General features: G+C 44.4%; 1 protein-coding gene across 2 annotated transcripts in view; it reads right to left on the bottom strand.

Annotated features, from left to right (window-relative positions):
* ARHGEF3 (Rho guanine nucleotide exchange factor 3) overlaps window positions 1–16467 on the bottom strand; it is a 297522-nt gene that overhangs the window by 198323 nt on the left and 82732 nt on the right. For both annotated transcript variants that reach the window (XM_034997541.1, XM_034997540.1), the window contains one exon: window positions 5623–5689. In XM_034997541.1, the coding sequence (XP_034853432.1) occupies window positions 5623–5689 (67 nt within the window). The remainder of the gene's footprint in view (window positions 1–5622; window positions 5690–16467) is intronic.

Genomic DNA, 16467 nt, shown 5'->3' with positions numbered 1-16467 from the left:
TCTTGGGATTGTTCTGGGAAGTAATGTACGCATAAAGCACTCAACACAGTGCCTGGTATAACCTAAGTGAATGCTAGCGGCTAGTTACCTGGGATTAATGGAGCTGTTATAACTGTATCCATCACTACAAATACAAAACAGGGTAACAAATTATTTTTTTTCATAAATAAAGTAGGGAAGATCAAACTTAAAAAAAAAAAAATGAAGTCCAAAGGAGTAGAAGGGAACTAAAAGGGATCCTGGGTGATGAAGTTTACCATAGCATACTCACTTGTTCCTAGCATTTTAAAAAAGATCTTCATATCTAACTTCCTTTGAAGAAAAGTATGTGTCATCAGTCTTGTTTTAAAGAGGCAATATGGGGGCGCCTGGGTGGCTCAGTTGGTTAAGCGACTGCCTTCGTTCGGCTCAGGTCATGATCCCAGGGTCCTGGGATCGAGCCCCGTATTCAGCTCCTTGCTCAGCGGGGAGCCTGCTTCTGCCTCTCCCTCTGCCACTCCCCCCTGCTTGTGCTCACTCTTTCTCTCTCTCTCTCAAATAAATAAATAAATAAAATATTTTAAAAAATAAATAAAGAGGCAATAGCCCTAATGGCCTAGGGACCGACAGTCCCGCGTTCAAATGCTGGCTCTGTTACTTACTACAGCTGTGATTTTAGGCAAGCTAGCACATGTGGGGCTCTGTTTCCTCATCCTTGACATGGGAATAAATATATCTACCATGCAGGACTGTCATGGCCTTGCCCGGAGCTGATGCGCTGTAAGTGGAGGTAAATGTACCAAGTGAGGCTGCAAGAGAGAGAGTGTTGTGCCCCCTTTGTTGCAGGGTGGACACAGTGAGGTCACAATAAACACTGGCCTGGCCGTGTATGTACTGAGTCTTAGAGACCGTAACTCCACTGAGTTGTGAATTTTAGAACATTCCAGTCTGACCTTCAAGAAACATTCAGTGACCCTGAGGTGTGTGTACCTCCTTCCAAACACAGGACTTGGGATGTGTCAAGGCAGCATGCAGCAAGCACAGGACTCACTGTCTGAAAACCAGGTTCTAGGTCTGATCTCTTGGGAGAGACCCGGGAGAGATTTGGTAACAGTACCAAACTCTTCCTTGGAGGAAATGACCCTTCCCTACCTCAAGTAGCTCTCATGGAGCTGCCCTGACAAAACCCCGTCCACCTAGCTCCCTCAGAGGGAACATGTGACCAAGGCTTGTCCATCATCTTGACGACAGTAATTGGCCAAGGCGTAGCTATGTGACCCAAGCCAGGGCAAACGGAGTCCTTCACTGGGATTTCATATGTGGACTGGGGAATCAAACGCTTCTCTCTTTCCTCTGGAAACGAGTGGCTGTTTGTGGTCATCCTCTCCCTCCAAAACAGTTCACATGTAGTATGCAGGATAAGACCAATACCCCAAGAGTAACAAAGCTGAGAGGCAGTATCCCTGGATACTGTTGTATCTGAAGCCTACCCACCTCAGTGTCTCTCAGTCAAATGAGCCAATCAATCTCCCTTTCCACTCAAGCTACTTTTAATTGAGTTTCTATTACTTGCAATCAAGAGTCCTAATACATTAGGCCTTGTTTTCCACATCTGAAAATTAACAGGTTGGGGCTACAATGTCCAAAGTTTCTTCCAAAGCCTCAGAGTCTAGAAATTTCTTCCCAAATGGCCTAGGCAAGAGTAAAGAGCAGGTACTGGAGAAAGAGACAAGACAAGCACAGCCATGAAATTTGGTTGGTATTTAATGGAAACATCAGTTCTAACACCTTAATGATGCTTTGTATGGAGCAGTAGGTCTTGCTAAGTATTTCCTAGTTAACTAACAGGCAATGGTAGGAGTTGTGCTCCTGAGATTTCCACACTTCTAGAATGAGTTTCCTCCCTGAGTGTCTTTCTCTCTCTCTCTCTCTCTCTCTCTCTCTCAGCTAACCGGAGGAGCTGTAGCAAATATTTGCACAAGGAAGAGTGGAAATTCTGAGCTCAGCACTGCCCCAACCAGATGGGGACCAGATGTGCAATGAGCACCTGACAGAAGCACTTAGTAACAGTACTGCAGGGTCCCACCTTCTTATTCCTGTCATTCTCTTCTGGTTTTACTCATGATGTTCCCACCATAACTGCTCCAACCAAAACCTCCTCTTGGCTTCTTTCCACGAGCATATGTGCAGCACGTATGGGTCTGGTGAGAGACAGGCATGACCCCACCTCTTGTTCAGGAAGGTGGCGGAGTCAGGAGAGTTGGTAACACCAAGGGCCCCTGTCTACTTAGATAAGAGTGGGAATCAAGAGACCCAACCTGCACTTAATAACTCCTATAAAGGGCTACAGCTGTGATTTTAGGCAAGCTTGGTAGGTAGAAAGAGTGTCATCCAAGGATCACCAGCTCTTCCTGAACCTCTCTACAGCCAAAAACTGCAGCCCCCCAAAAAAGGAAAACCACAAAGCCTACTCCTAATGCCTTGAGGAGTAATGCAGATCTTCAGTGAATGTTTCCAGGGAAGACAAGGAGGGGTTTACAATACAACTCACTCAGAAAGACTTTCCTTAAAATTATTTTGAAACATCGCTCTCTTTTTCCAGACTCCTTATTAAGATGCCAACCACTCCCTCTCCTCCCTTTGTGCCCCAACTCCCTCCTGAGCCCTCACGTGTGTCCCTCTTGGCTTCTCATCTAGAGTGATGTGGTTCCTTGTCCTCTCGCCTTTTACCATCCATCTTCCCCCACCACTTCTCTCCATCCCCCCCCAAAATCCACCAATGCCCAGAATATAAGTAAACTAACATAGGATCTTTATTCCTTACAAGCCAAAGAGGAATGGAATTACGAATGCTTTTAATGGTTTCCTCTGCCACATATATAAATATGGGAAATTTACTAGCTCACAGATTCTAAAACCTTCCTTTCTCAATAAAGAAGAAAATAAAGCATTCACAAAAAGCATGCCCTGCCCTAGGACAGCATGCACAGCTCAGTCTAACAGGCCTGGGAGTCACATTTCATTACAGAAAATATATTAGCTAGATAATGCCTCAAATGTCTTCATCCTGGCATTCTGGGCCTTCTTGTTCTTCAATTCCAATTACCATAATGATGGTTACAAAGCGTGGCCTGGCTGGGAGTAAGGGTGTTTCCACTTGGTAGGGTTCCCTCCTACTCCCTCTATGTCAGGGAGGATTATGCTCCAACAGGGAGAGAGATCAATTTGGCCAATCTGGCAATTGATCAAGCCTCAGACCATCTCCCTCTGGCATATCTTAATGTCAGTTTGTCTAACTTTACCAATAAGCCCAAGAGGCCAGGAGAAATCAAAGCAAGGACAAGGGACCAAAATAAACACCACATCTGACCTAACCACCTAACAGACTCTACTCACTCCAACAATTTTAACTATTCCCTAATATCAAATGTTACCATGCACGGATGAAGCTATCAAAGGGTCACTTAAACCAAGTGTACATCTAACAGGTTCCTTTGAGCAGCAATTTCTATAAAACAGAGTTGTGCTCAAAAATTCACAAAACATTTTTCAAGGGAAAACAGTTGGAGAGGTCTTATGACCATGGGTATGGTAATCAATTGTCCCAGTTTGCCTGGGACTTCCAGTGCTAAAACCAGGACAATTGCTGGCAAACTTGGGTGGTTGGTCACCCTAGATGTACCTAGAAGTTGTTTTGCCGCTGCCTCCTGGGCCTAGAAGAGGAGAAAAGACAAGACAATGTGTTCGTCACTCATGGGCTCGATACTCAGAGGAAATCACCGACTTCTGATGTAGTTTTATCAGAAAGAGAGATGGCTGGAGAAATGGCCCAGGCCGATGAGGCAGCTGGCCTTTTCTACAGCCCCCAAATCCTTCGCAGCCAAAGGCACTCCGAACTCCTTCCCAGTCCCCCAGGACAAGAGCTCCAGAGCCCCTTAGAAACCGTCAAGAGTTGGCCAGTGACCACTGCTGAAGCAGAAGGAAGGGTAGGGTATCCTGAAGGGAGGCCAGAGATGGAGAGAAAATAAATGTCTTCCCAAAAAGGCCCACTTGCTCACAGAAGGTCTAATTTCTCTACAGTTCAAAATTGACAATAAATGCCAACTCTTCCAAAGTGTGTACAAACTATCTTGTCAATAAGGATTAATGAGCAATGACTTTGGGAAATGTCACCAACATCAACTCAAATGTAGTCTCCAAGCACAGCAACACATCAAAGGCTCTGAGAAGTCTCGAAGCAGTAAACATACTTAATTAGGTGCTCTCAGTGTGCCCCAAGTTTATTTGACCACACAAGGTTTTTTCCACATGATGGTTATGATCATCCAACTGAACACACTTGGAGGAATGGGGATATTATCCATAAACCATAAACAGCTTAGGAGACACATGACTTACTTTCAGTAAGACATGCACGTCTATTTAAGAGGTCAACACACTTCTCTTTGCACTCAGTGAAAAGCATATTGTAAACTTAGTGAAAACAGAGCCATGATCTATATTTATTTTTAATAACACACTTGGAGAAAATGACTAAGATCTATGTAGGAGACTAAAGGGGAACTCAGCTAGAAAAAACAGTGCTGTAAAGACCAAAGACATGATCGTGAAACACAGTCTGAAGTGGACTTCGTGTCTGATGGATGTGAAAGGTTTGTTTATTCATTCAACAAATTAATTAAGTATGTAGGTGCTAGGTGCAGGGATGCACAGTGAACAAGAGAGAATGACAAGGTCTCTACACACCTGATGCTTGGAGCTTCTAATCTTACATTTCTGTAGGCACTAACTATCTTATCCCAACAATGAGAAGGAAGTGCCGGGGTCCACAGGAGGTGCCTGAGCTCAGAAGGCTTTCCCATGGAAGGTGATGTCAAGGCTTAGACCCAAGGGATGAAGTGGGTGGGCCAGTTGCTGTGTGTGTAGGAGCACAGTGCTGGACAGACGGGGCTGTGTTCTAGGCAGAAGGAACAACTCAGCAAAGGCCGGGTGGTGAAACAGAGCTCTGAGCATTCTTTACACACGCAACTGTGTTTTTCCTAAGGTCAGAGCTAGAATTCATTTTAGCACACGGCAGGGCTTCCATATACTTTATTATTATTATTATTACTATTAACATTATTATGTTAAGGAAGAGAACTTTGCATCAAGAGATTAGATCTGACTATACAATTCTAAGGGTCAACGGCTTTATGATTGGGAGATTTTTATGATTCCCCTTAAAGATCTGTTTAGAGCTTACAGACTTCTCCTTCTGGAAAACAAAGCTCCCCATGAAGTCATAAATCTATATATCAACAGATGGTACATTTCTGATTTCTTTTTTCTTCATTGTGCACCGGGCCCCTCCAGGTTCCCAAGAAAACAGGCACAATGCTTCCCCCTCCTCAACCCTGACTTGGCTTCTTCATCAGATGCTTCCAGGAGCCCAAGACCTACAGGGCAAATGAACATCAGCGGGCGCTTATAATTGACGTTTTTTAATTAAGCCACAAGTGCTGATACAAACATGATTTTTCCAAGAGCTAAAACCCAGCTTCTTTGGCAAAGACCGATTAGTAGAGCCAACCCCAAGAGCACCGTCTCTTGGGCGGCCAGAATAGGGTGTAGAACACTGGGCACCATGCCCGGGAAAACACTTACCCCTCTGAAATTCCAGGCTTTAGGGGAGGAGAACATGGGGAAGTTGTTTTGCCGCTGCCTCCTGGGCCTAGAAGAGGAGAAAAGACAAGACAACGTGTTCGTCACTCATGGGCTCAATACTCAGAGGAAATCACTGACTTCTGATGTAGTTTTATCAGAAAGAGAGATGGCTGGAGAAATGGCCCAGGCCGATGAGGCAGCTGGCCTTTTCTACAGCCCCAAAATCCTTCGCAGCCAAAGGCACTCCGAACTCCTTCCCAGTCCCCCAGGACAAGAGCTCCAGAGCCCCTTAGAAACCGTCAAGCTCCCACCCTTAAAAAATAAAATCAAACCTAAAATTCAACCTGGTTGCAATCAAAGAGCCAGACCAAGCTCCCAATCTTGATCTTTATTTCTCACACACAAGCAATTCCCAAACGGACATCATCAGCTGGTGTTTACAGCTTCAGCAGAGCCTGGAACTCTCCCTGGAGCAAGCTGCACCTGAGCTCCAGACTTTTAGAGGGACGGTCCACAGGACATGTAGCCGCTGCCTCGCCAGCCGGAACCGGTTTCCTCACCGATTAACATCTCCCCGTGAATCAGCATCCTTACACGTGACAGAGGCAGGTTCTGGTGGGTCAGCACCAGACGTGGGTAAACAGTACAGGGAAGGAAAGCAGGAGCAGTCTGGTTGGGCAACTCCAGACAGCTGCCAACAGACCACCAGGGACACTGTCTATGATGTTTCTACGGAGTAATAAATTACTCCTCCCAAAAATGTTGTGTCTGTCAATATGGCAATTCATATCTCATGTTTGCTTAAAATACCACCTCACTGAAAAGCATCCCTGAGAAAGGTTCATCTTGGACTTTCCCTGAGGTTTTACTCACTGATGTGCAAAAAGGTACAGGATGTACCTTGGGTTCACTGATGTACCAAAAAGGTCCTAAGTTGTCAGTTTTTCATGGGATAGCCACAACTTTACTTCGACTTCCCTGCCATAATCAGCAGTAATGCGGGCAGAAGTGACCACTGCACAGGCTTGAGTCAGGCTCGAGTAAAAATCTTGATCGGCTCTCCCGTATGAAAGAGATGTAAGCGAACCGCAAGGTGATTATCCTAACAGCAACAGCTAACAGGTATTGAGTCCTTAAAACAGCACACGCTAAGACTTCATAGAGTTAATCATTGGCTCCCACACTGCGAGCTAGAGTTCGTCATTGTACCCATTTAAGAGATAAGAAAACAGAGACCTAAGGATATGAAGTGCCAGCTATCAGCACACAGGTGAAATCAGGATTCTGATCCCAGTTGTCTGATCGCAGATCCCACAGTGTTTTACTAGCTGTGCAACCCTGACCATGAGGCTTCATCTCTTGGGCTTTCATTCTGCCTCTGTGCAAAACAGGAGAAACGATACCCGGTACATAGAGTCAAGAAGGGATGACGGTTCCAGATCCAGTTCTATCACTGCTAAGTTCTCAAAGATGCCAGCACAGAGCCCCTTCCCCTCCTCCCAATATCTGGCTCCAAGAACAGCCTTCGAGCAGGGGCACAGGACTGACACAGAAAAGCTGGGACAACTCACCAAAAGCTGTGTCTTTATATCCAGCCCTACTTCTGCCTCACCCTCCTCCTCACCCACACAGACAACAATAAACACCCAGGCTAATAACATCTCAAGACACAGAACACGTGGGTGGTTATTTAGATTTAATACACTTCTCTATTAAGTAACATGTTGGTCTAAGTTCTTCTAAAAAAGCATATCCCCCTTGAGAGAAAAAAAAAACTTAGAATTTAACAAAACATCTCCCTGGATACTGTTCCCTGCTCTCCCAGGTTAGAATTGGGCTTTGCTTTCCTAATTATTTGATGAGCTCCACTGCTTCCAAAGCAACAACATACAGCAAGCAGAACATTGTGAGTAAATGGGCCCCTGTTTTATATGTTGGGTCCACAGAAAATTATGATCACAATAATTAACAGCAATTAAGTTACATGATGTGCCAGGGACTATGCTAAACACTTTGCCTACATAATCTAAGTCTCACAATAAGATAGGTTATTATGTTACGGTATATTGTTAGTACATGATATACAGGTAGTGTTATAATGGTGCTATATAATATTTTATATATATAAAAATACATATCTACAAATTTATAATACATAATACATTATAATGGCAATATATATTTTTAAAGATACTTTTATCTATTTAAGCTCTACACCCAACGTGGGGCTTGACCTCAAAATCAAGAGTCATACGCTCTACCAGGCGCCCCAGCATTATACACTTTTAAGTAAATAACTTTGTATCATATTTTCATATAATATTATGGTATAATGGGGGATATTACCATTACCCCATCCTACAGATGAGATAAACTAGGACTCGGAGAGGTTAAGCCACATGCCAAAAGTCACATAGCTGGTAGGTGGCCACGTTGGGATTCATAACCAGATGTGTCTTCCTCCAGATTCAGAGGATGTAGCCCCTCTCATACAGAGAGAAGCCCCACCAAACAGGGCATGGCATGCTTTTAGAAAAATATGGCCTGGGGGTTCCTTGTGGGAGGGCACCAGCTCAGTAGGGCCTCACACTAAGAAGCCTCCTAGGTAAAGAAAAAGGATCAGAGCAAATCTGTCAATCCAGGGCACTCTCATGGCAATTTGGACACACCCCTCTTGGCTGGGGAAACTGCCAGGAAACCTACCAAGAGAAGGACTGTCCCTAATTGTAGGCTCCCCACAACCCTTGTATTCCATCACCAGCCAGGCTTCCAGATCATTCACATTAGCTGGAACCCCTTTAATAGTCTAATCTGGCATCATAAGAGTCTCCTACTAGTATCGTTCTCCCCAGCCAAACATTAGCACCCAGGTGGCTTTAAAAGACGGCTTCAGGAGGGGCACCTGGGTGGCCCAGTCAGTTAAGTGTCTGACTCTTGATTTCGGCTCCCAGGTCCTGATCCCAGGGTCCTGGGATCTGGGCCTGTGTTGGGCCCCCTGCTCAGGGGGCAGTCTGCTTGTCTCCCTCTCCCTCTGCCCCTCCCCCCACTGCTTGAGTCCACGCCCCACGCACGCACGCATGGTTAAGAAGCGCAGCTTGTCCTGCAGATGTCAGGAGAACAGTGCTGACCAGTACCCATCCACCTCCGTGGAGGAACCCATGGGAAGCCAGGGGTGGGCATGCAGCAGGAGAGAAGCCACTGAGACAGGAGGGAGAGCTTTTCGACTAGAAGGAGATGATAACCATAGGAAAGGCTAGGAAGAAAAGTTATAAATATTCCCTCCTCCAGAGAGCTTATGGTAGACATGGAGAAATGCCCACAGGAGGAGCAAAAAGTCAGGATTCAAGATGCATTTAGGGAATGATCTCAGATTCAGGTGTGTGTGTGGTGAGACTCAAACAGAATAAGCTCAGTAGCAATAGGCCTCAGGGTTAGCAACAGAATGTATTTCCCGCCACAGGAAAACAAATACAACTTTTCCCCACCACCTTGGGAGGTGACCATTTCCAGAGCAGCTCCTAAGAGTATGGGTTTCAGAAGCTTCTGCTGCCCATGCACTATGTGGGGCTAAGAGCCTAGTGTCTGGGGTAGGACCAACTTGAGGCTCCAAGAGTGGCGCCCTCCCTTTCTTGTTGGGGGACTTCAACCAGGCTACCTACTCTCTACTCCCTCTGAACCTCCATTTTCTCATCTGTAAAATGGGGATAATAATCTCTCTTCACAAAATTGAAGCATTAATGTACTATATAAAATGGCAGGGAATCTGGCACATGCTAGATGCTCAAATTAGCTATGACAGTAGTCCCCCCGTCTGCATGAAGGGTATGTTTCAGGGGCACCTGGCTGGCTCAGTAGGTGGAGCATGTGACTCTTGATCTTTGGGTTGTGAGTTCCAGCCCCACACTGGATGCAGAGCTTACTTTAAAAAAAGGGTACGTTTGAAGACTCCCAGTGGATGCCTGAACCAACGGATATGACTGAACCCCATACATGCTATGTTTTGTCCTATACATATGTACCTATTATGAATGAGGCATAGAAGGGGATGACAACAATAACTCCTAATAAGATAGAATTATAACAGGGGCGCCTGGGTGGCTCAGTCGTTAAGCATCTGCCTTCGGCTCAGGTCATGATCCCAGGGTCCTGGAATCGAGCCCCACATCGGGCTCCCTGCTCAGCAGGAAGCCTGCTTCTCCCTCTCCCACTCCCCCTGCTTGTGTTCCCTCTCTCGCTGTGTCTCTATCAAATAAATAAAATCTTTAAAAAAAAAAAAAAAAAGATAGAATTATAACAGGAGAACCCCTTGGTGGCTCAGTCGGTTGAGTGAACGACTTTTGATTTCGGTTCAGGTCATGATCTCAAGGTCGTGCGATTGAGCCACACTGCAGCCACACCCAGCATGGAGCCTGCTTAAGATTCTCTCTCTCCCTCTCCCCCCCACCCCGCTCTCTCCAAAAAAAAGAAAAAGAAGAATTATAACACCAAATGTAGTAATAAAAGTTATGTGAATGTGGCCTCTCTCAAGTATCTCATTGTACTATATCGCCCTTCTTATGATGATGTGAGCTGATAAAATGCCTGTGTGATCAGATGCAGTAGGTGAATGACATGGGCGTTATATGTAGCATTAGGTTACTACTGACCTTCTGACAATTCATCATAAGGAGGAGCATCTTGAAGACTCCTTCTTTAACCCAAAAAGAAGGAATGTTACTTATCATCATCATTGCTATGGCTCATGTTGGACAGCCAGTGAAATTCACACTGATTCTTATCCATTGGATAAAACAGAAATAAAACAAAGGCTTCAACCTGCCATATTTGTGTTAGACAACAACATGGCCACAAATATGAACACAATGTAACCGTGAAAAGTGATCCCCTCCATTCCCTGTCTAATTTCCTGCCCCCCACCCCACTTCCCTTCCAAAGAGTACCATCTTTGCCAGCATTTTGTATTTATTTTAAATATTTTAATGTCTTAATTCTCAGCTCAAGGGATCTTGCTAATAAAACTTTCCTTTTATTTCTTTTGTTTTACTTCTCTCTATCCATAAAGACAATTGTAGCACTACTAAGAAAGCCAAAAAGCTACATTTTATAAGGAAAATTAATGCAGAATATGGTACCACCTGTGCTAGGTAATATTTTTAAAGATTTATTCATTCATTTTTAGAGAGAGAGAGAGAAAGAGAGTGTGTGAGCAGAAGGAGGGCCAGAGGGAGAGGGGAGGCAGACTTTCCTCTGAGCACAGAACCCGACAGGGGCCCGATCCCATGACCCTGAGACCACAACGTGAGCCGAAATCACGAGGGGGACGCTCAGCGGACTGAGCCACCCAGGCGCCCCCGTGCCAGGTATTTTTATTCTGTTTGGATCACTTAAGACAGTGACAGTCTCTTTCAGGTGAATGTCTTCTTAGTTCTGTTTGTGGTACATAATTGAGGATGGACTGGCAGGTGTTTAGCCCGGTGAAGACAGAATTCTTTGTGGAGAAGCTCACGGTGAAGAGGCAGTTTGCCAAATAGAAAGCTCCTCACTCTGGCTCATCTCTTACAAAAAAGCACCAAGGCACCACCCGGTAACACGTTTCCATAGTTCAGAGGGCCACACTCAGCTTCATTCACTCCTGCCATGGCTGCCGCCCCAACTCTTTATGTCCTGATACGTTGTGGGGAAAAAGGATCACAGAACCTCAGAAATAGCCAATTGGTATAAGCACTCAACACTAGTTGGATCCTCAGCAATAGTCCTGTTGAGAAGGCACCGTGAAAGAGAGCCTGTACCCTTTGGAAAGGGGGGCTGTACCCCATCATAGGGCTCACACATTAATTTGTCTCCAATATTATAGAACACCTTCCGTAGGGCAGACACAGTACCAGACATTAGAGATACAGTTACATTACATTAATGAACAACACAGATCCAGTGTCTGCTTTCATGAAACTTACTAAAAGACAATGAGAGAGAGAGAGAGAACATAGTAAGTCTTTAAAAAAAAAAAAAAAGAGTGGTATAGGGAGTGCCAAAGGGGCTCAATCATCTGAGGAGCCAGAAGGACCTCCCAGAGGAAATGAGGCCTCCCTGTGACCTGACAGAGATGAGGGACTCAAGCAGGTGATAAGACGGAGCAACAGGCCAGGCCACAGGAAAAGCAAGCTAAAAATGCAGGAGGTAAAAAGCTGATCTTTGCAAAGATTACCAAAATAGACAAAACTGCCCAAACTGATTGCTGAAGTTAAAAGAGTCAAGAGTTAAGATGCAAAAGAGAGATGGCACATTGGAAAAACTGGAAGCTAAATTTAACATCTTACACATCTGTCAATAGAGGACAGCTTAAATGAAGCTCTATTCATTCTTTGCAATGGAAAACCATGTAGGACCATATGGTAATGAAAAATCTAAAAAAAAAAAAAGGAGAGAGAGGGGTGCCTGGGTGGTTCAGTCGGTTAAGCGTCTGCCTTTGGCTCAGGTTATGATCCCGGGGTCCTGGGATCGAGCCCCACGTCGGGCTCCCTGCTCAGCGGGGAGTCTGCTTTTCCCTCTGCCTGCTGCTCCCCCTGCTTGTGCTCGCTCTCTCTCTCTCTCTGTCAAATAAATAAATAAAATCTTTAAAAAAAGAGAGAGAGAAAGGAAATCCAAGTTGCAGGAGATATGCATGATATATGATATAATACTATTTAGAATCTCACAAAATAACACTCTATTGTTGATAGCCACACATATACGTAGTAAGACTACAGATGAAAAGGCTTTATCAACTGCAGCAGAGTGGTTCCCCCTGGGGACTGAGAGGGAAAAGGGACTGGGGTGTGTGAGGCTTCATCTCTACCTGTAATGTTCCATTTATTCACATAAAAATTCTGAAGCCAACAGGACAAAATGATGTTTATTAAATCTAGAAGTATCATATGATCTCACTGATATGAGGAATTCTTAGTCTCAGGAAACAAAATGAGGGTTGCTGGAGTGGTGAGGGGTGGGAGGGATGGGGGCGCTGGGTGATGGACGTTGGGGAGGGTATGTGCTATGGTGAGCGCTGTGAATTGTGTAAGACTGTTGAATCACAGACCTGTACCTCTGAAACAAATAATATATTATATGTTAAAAAAAAAAAGAAGAAGAAGATAGTAGGAAGGGAAAAATGAAGGGGGGGAAATTGGAGGGGGAGACAAACCATGCGAGACTATGGACTCTGAGAAACAAACTGAGGGTTTTAGAGGGGAGGGGTGTGGGGGGATGGGTTAGCCCAGTGATGGGTATTAAGGAGGGCACGTATTGCATGGAGCACGGTGTTATATGCAAACAACGAATCATGGAACACTACATCAAAAACTAATGATGTGGGCGCCTGGGTGGCTCAGTTGGTTAAGCGACTGCCTTCGGCTCAGGTCATGATCCTGGAGTCCCTGGATCGAGTCCCGCATCGGGCTCCCTGCTCGGCAGGGTGCCTGCTTCTCCCTCTGACACTCCCCCTCTCATGTGCTCTCTCTCTCTCATTCTCTCTGTCTCAAATAAATAAATAAATAAATAAATAAATAAATAAACTAATGATGTAATGTACGGTGACTAACATAACATAATTAAATTAAAAAGTAAATAAATAAATGGTAGGTACAGAGATGAATGTTATAATAGCCTATATTTTGCTATATGGGTGAAATAGTTTATAATTAATAACAATAAACAAATGAATAAATTATGGCACAGCCATATAATAAAATACTAAGGCATCCATTAAAGATAACGCCCTCATCAGCAAGGACCATAAAATACAGTGTGTACAAAAAGCAGGGCAACACATAAACCCATTTATGTTTACACACACACACACTCACGCATGTACAGAATCAGCTGTGTACGCCAAGTGAGGGCCCTGGAAGGGCACGTGCCCAACTGTTGACAGTGATTGATTATGTGTGTAGCCATGGGTGGGAAGCATAGATGTGGACATCATCTTTTACATTATGTATTTTTAAATCTTTACTATGGAAATGTATTGTGCAATGAAAATCATGATAATGTTTACTGAAAGGCCTTGGCAGATGGGGAAGGAGGCAGAGAGGCATGAGATGAGGCTGAAGAGGCGGCCAGAGCTGGACAGTGCAGAACCTTAAATGCTCGGGTTGGGGGATTGGCCATGGGCTGAGGGGGCTCCAGTGAAGCTACAGAGTGGGGCATGACATGAGGTCAGTCTTTGGAAAGATCCTTCTGACTAGAGGGAAGAGAAGACAGCCTAAGGGTCCAGAATGAAGGCAGAGACCAGAAGGGAGGCATCCAGATCCAAGGCAGCCTCTCTCATGGGGCACTTTCTGAAGGCAAAGAAGTCGGAAGTGTCCGTTCAGACTTCTTTTCCCCATTTTCTATCCCTCCGCCAGTTGTTTTCTAGAACAGCACTGTCCAATGGAAATATCATGTGAATGGCATATGTAATTTTAAAATTTCAGTCACATTAAAACGGTACACAGAAACAGGTAAGTTTAGTTTTAATAATATAGTTTATTTAACCCAAAATATTCAGATACTATTATCAGTTCAATAGATATACATCAGTGTGATAGAAAAAAATATTAGAGATATTTTACATTTTTCCCATCTTCAAAATCCAATGAGTATTTTACTGGGGCGCCTGGGAGGCTCAGTCAGTTAAGTGTCCAACTCTTGATTTCAGCTCAGGTCATGATCTCAAGGTCAAGACATTGAGCCCCACAGCTGGCTCTGCACTGAGTGGGGAGCCTGCTGAAGATTCTCCCTCTCTCTCTCCCTCTGCCTTTCGCCCCTCTTGCCCATGTTCTCGCTCTCTGTGTCTCTCTCTTAAATAAATAAATATATTTTTTTAAATCCAATGAGTATTTTACTCTTACATCAATCTTAATTGGCACTAGCCATGTTTCAAGGGCTCAGTAGCAGTAAGTGCCATGTGTTTATCATACTGGACAGCACGGTTATAGAAAAACAACACATGAGGGCGCCTGGGTGGCTCAGTGCGTTAAGCACCTGCCTTCGGTTCAGGTCATGGTCCTGGGGTTCTGGGATCGAGCCCTGCATCGGGCTCCCTGTTCAGTAGGGAGTCTGCTTCTCCCTCCGCCTGCAACTCCCCCTGCTTGTGCTCGCTCTGTCAAACAAATAAATAAAATCTTTAAAAAAGAAAAAAAGAAGATGTGGGGTATATATATATATATATATATGTATATATATATGTGTGTGTGTGTGTGTGTATAATGGAATATTACTCAGCCATAAAAAAAGAATGAAATCTTGACATTTCCAATGACATGGGTGGAGCTAGAGAGTATCATGCTAAGTGAAATAAGTCAATCAGAGAAAGACAAATACCATATGATTTCACTCATATGTAGAATTTAAGAAACAAAATAAATGAGCAAAGGGGGAAAAAAAGAGAGGCAAACCAAGAAAAAGACTCTTAACTACAGAGAACAAACTGATGGTTACCAGAGGGATGGGTGAAACAGGTGATGGGGATGAAGAAGGGCACTTGTCCTGATGAGCACCGGGTGATGTATGGAAGTATTGAATCACTATACTGTTCACCTGAAACTAGTATTACACTGCATGTTAACTAACTGGAATTTAAATAAAAACTTTTTAAAAAGGGAAAAAGCCTTATGTTTCATTGCTTTAAAAATTTAAAAATATTTTTAAAATAGTGAGAATAAAATAAAGATAATTTTCAGGCAAAATAAAAGATATGTATCTAATGGAAAAAAATCCTCATGAAATAATAATGCAAAATAAAATACTGTTAATTATACCAGAAGTGGGAATTGTGTAAAGAAAAGCCAGGAGAGTAAGCACTCTGTGTCTGGGAACTGATAAAAATGGCTTAGATGTGGAGTTTTATCAGCACTTGTGAGAAATCCGCCCTACAAGCCCCTGTTTCGGAGACCCATATTTATGTGAATCCTTCAACAATGATAAAAATTCCCACACTCTGGCTTTCTCCGCTTCCTCCCATTCTCCACTCCTGGCCCTGGCTCTCTGTGCTCAGAGATTCTGCAGCAACACCCATTCCATCCTTTGCTCCCACCCCATGAGGCATTCTGCTGCATTTCTCTTTCACCCTGGAGCTACCTACAAAGCTTTTATCTTCAGAACAACTTTTCATGAGCGTAGTCTTTCAGAAAAAGAACTCTCAATGGTAAATTTTAATGTTTCCCAAGCAGATGTCAGGGTGCCTGGGTGGCTCAGTCATTAAGCGTCTGCCTTAGGCTCAGGTTATGATCCCAGGACCCTGGGATCGAGCCCCGCATCGGGCTCCCTGCTCCGTGGGAAGCCTGCTTCTCCCTCTCCCATCCCCCCTGCTTGTGTTCCCTCTCTCACTGTGTCTCTCTCTGTCAAATAAATAAATAAAATCTTTAAAAAAAAAAAGTGCAGATGTCTTGGGGGCACCTGGGTGGCTCAGTCATTTAAGTGTCCAACTCTTGATCTCAGCTCAGGTCTCCATCTCAGGGTTGTGAGTTCGAGCCCTACACTGGGCTCTAAGTTGGGCATGGAGCCTACTCAAAAAAAAAAAAAAAGGAGTGCAGATGCTTGGAGTCAGCTCTGCCATTCACTAGCTCTGTGACCAGGGACAAGTGACTTACCCACTCTTTTCCCTACTTCCCCCATCTGTAAAATGGAGGTAATAACAGGATCCCCTTATAGAGTTGCTGTGAGGATTAAGTGAGTTAATATACGTAAGGCTCTTAGCACCTGACGCCCAAAAGGTGCACTTTAAAAATTAGCCCACTTCTGGGTGACGAGCTCTGGCAGGCCAGGGACTGTGTGACTTGGGTTCACTGCTGTCTCCGTACTCCCTGCACTTAATAGGACCTGAATCAA

This window comes from Mirounga leonina, unplaced genomic scaffold (genome assembly GCF_011800145.1).
Source record: "Mirounga leonina isolate KUSES-001 unplaced genomic scaffold, KU_Mleo_1.0 Mir_94, whole genome shotgun sequence".
NCBI classification, from domain to species: Eukaryota; Metazoa; Chordata; class Mammalia; order Carnivora; family Phocidae; genus Mirounga; species Mirounga leonina.
Note: the sequence above shows the minus strand (reverse complement) of the source record. Positions and strands in the feature narration are given on the sequence as shown.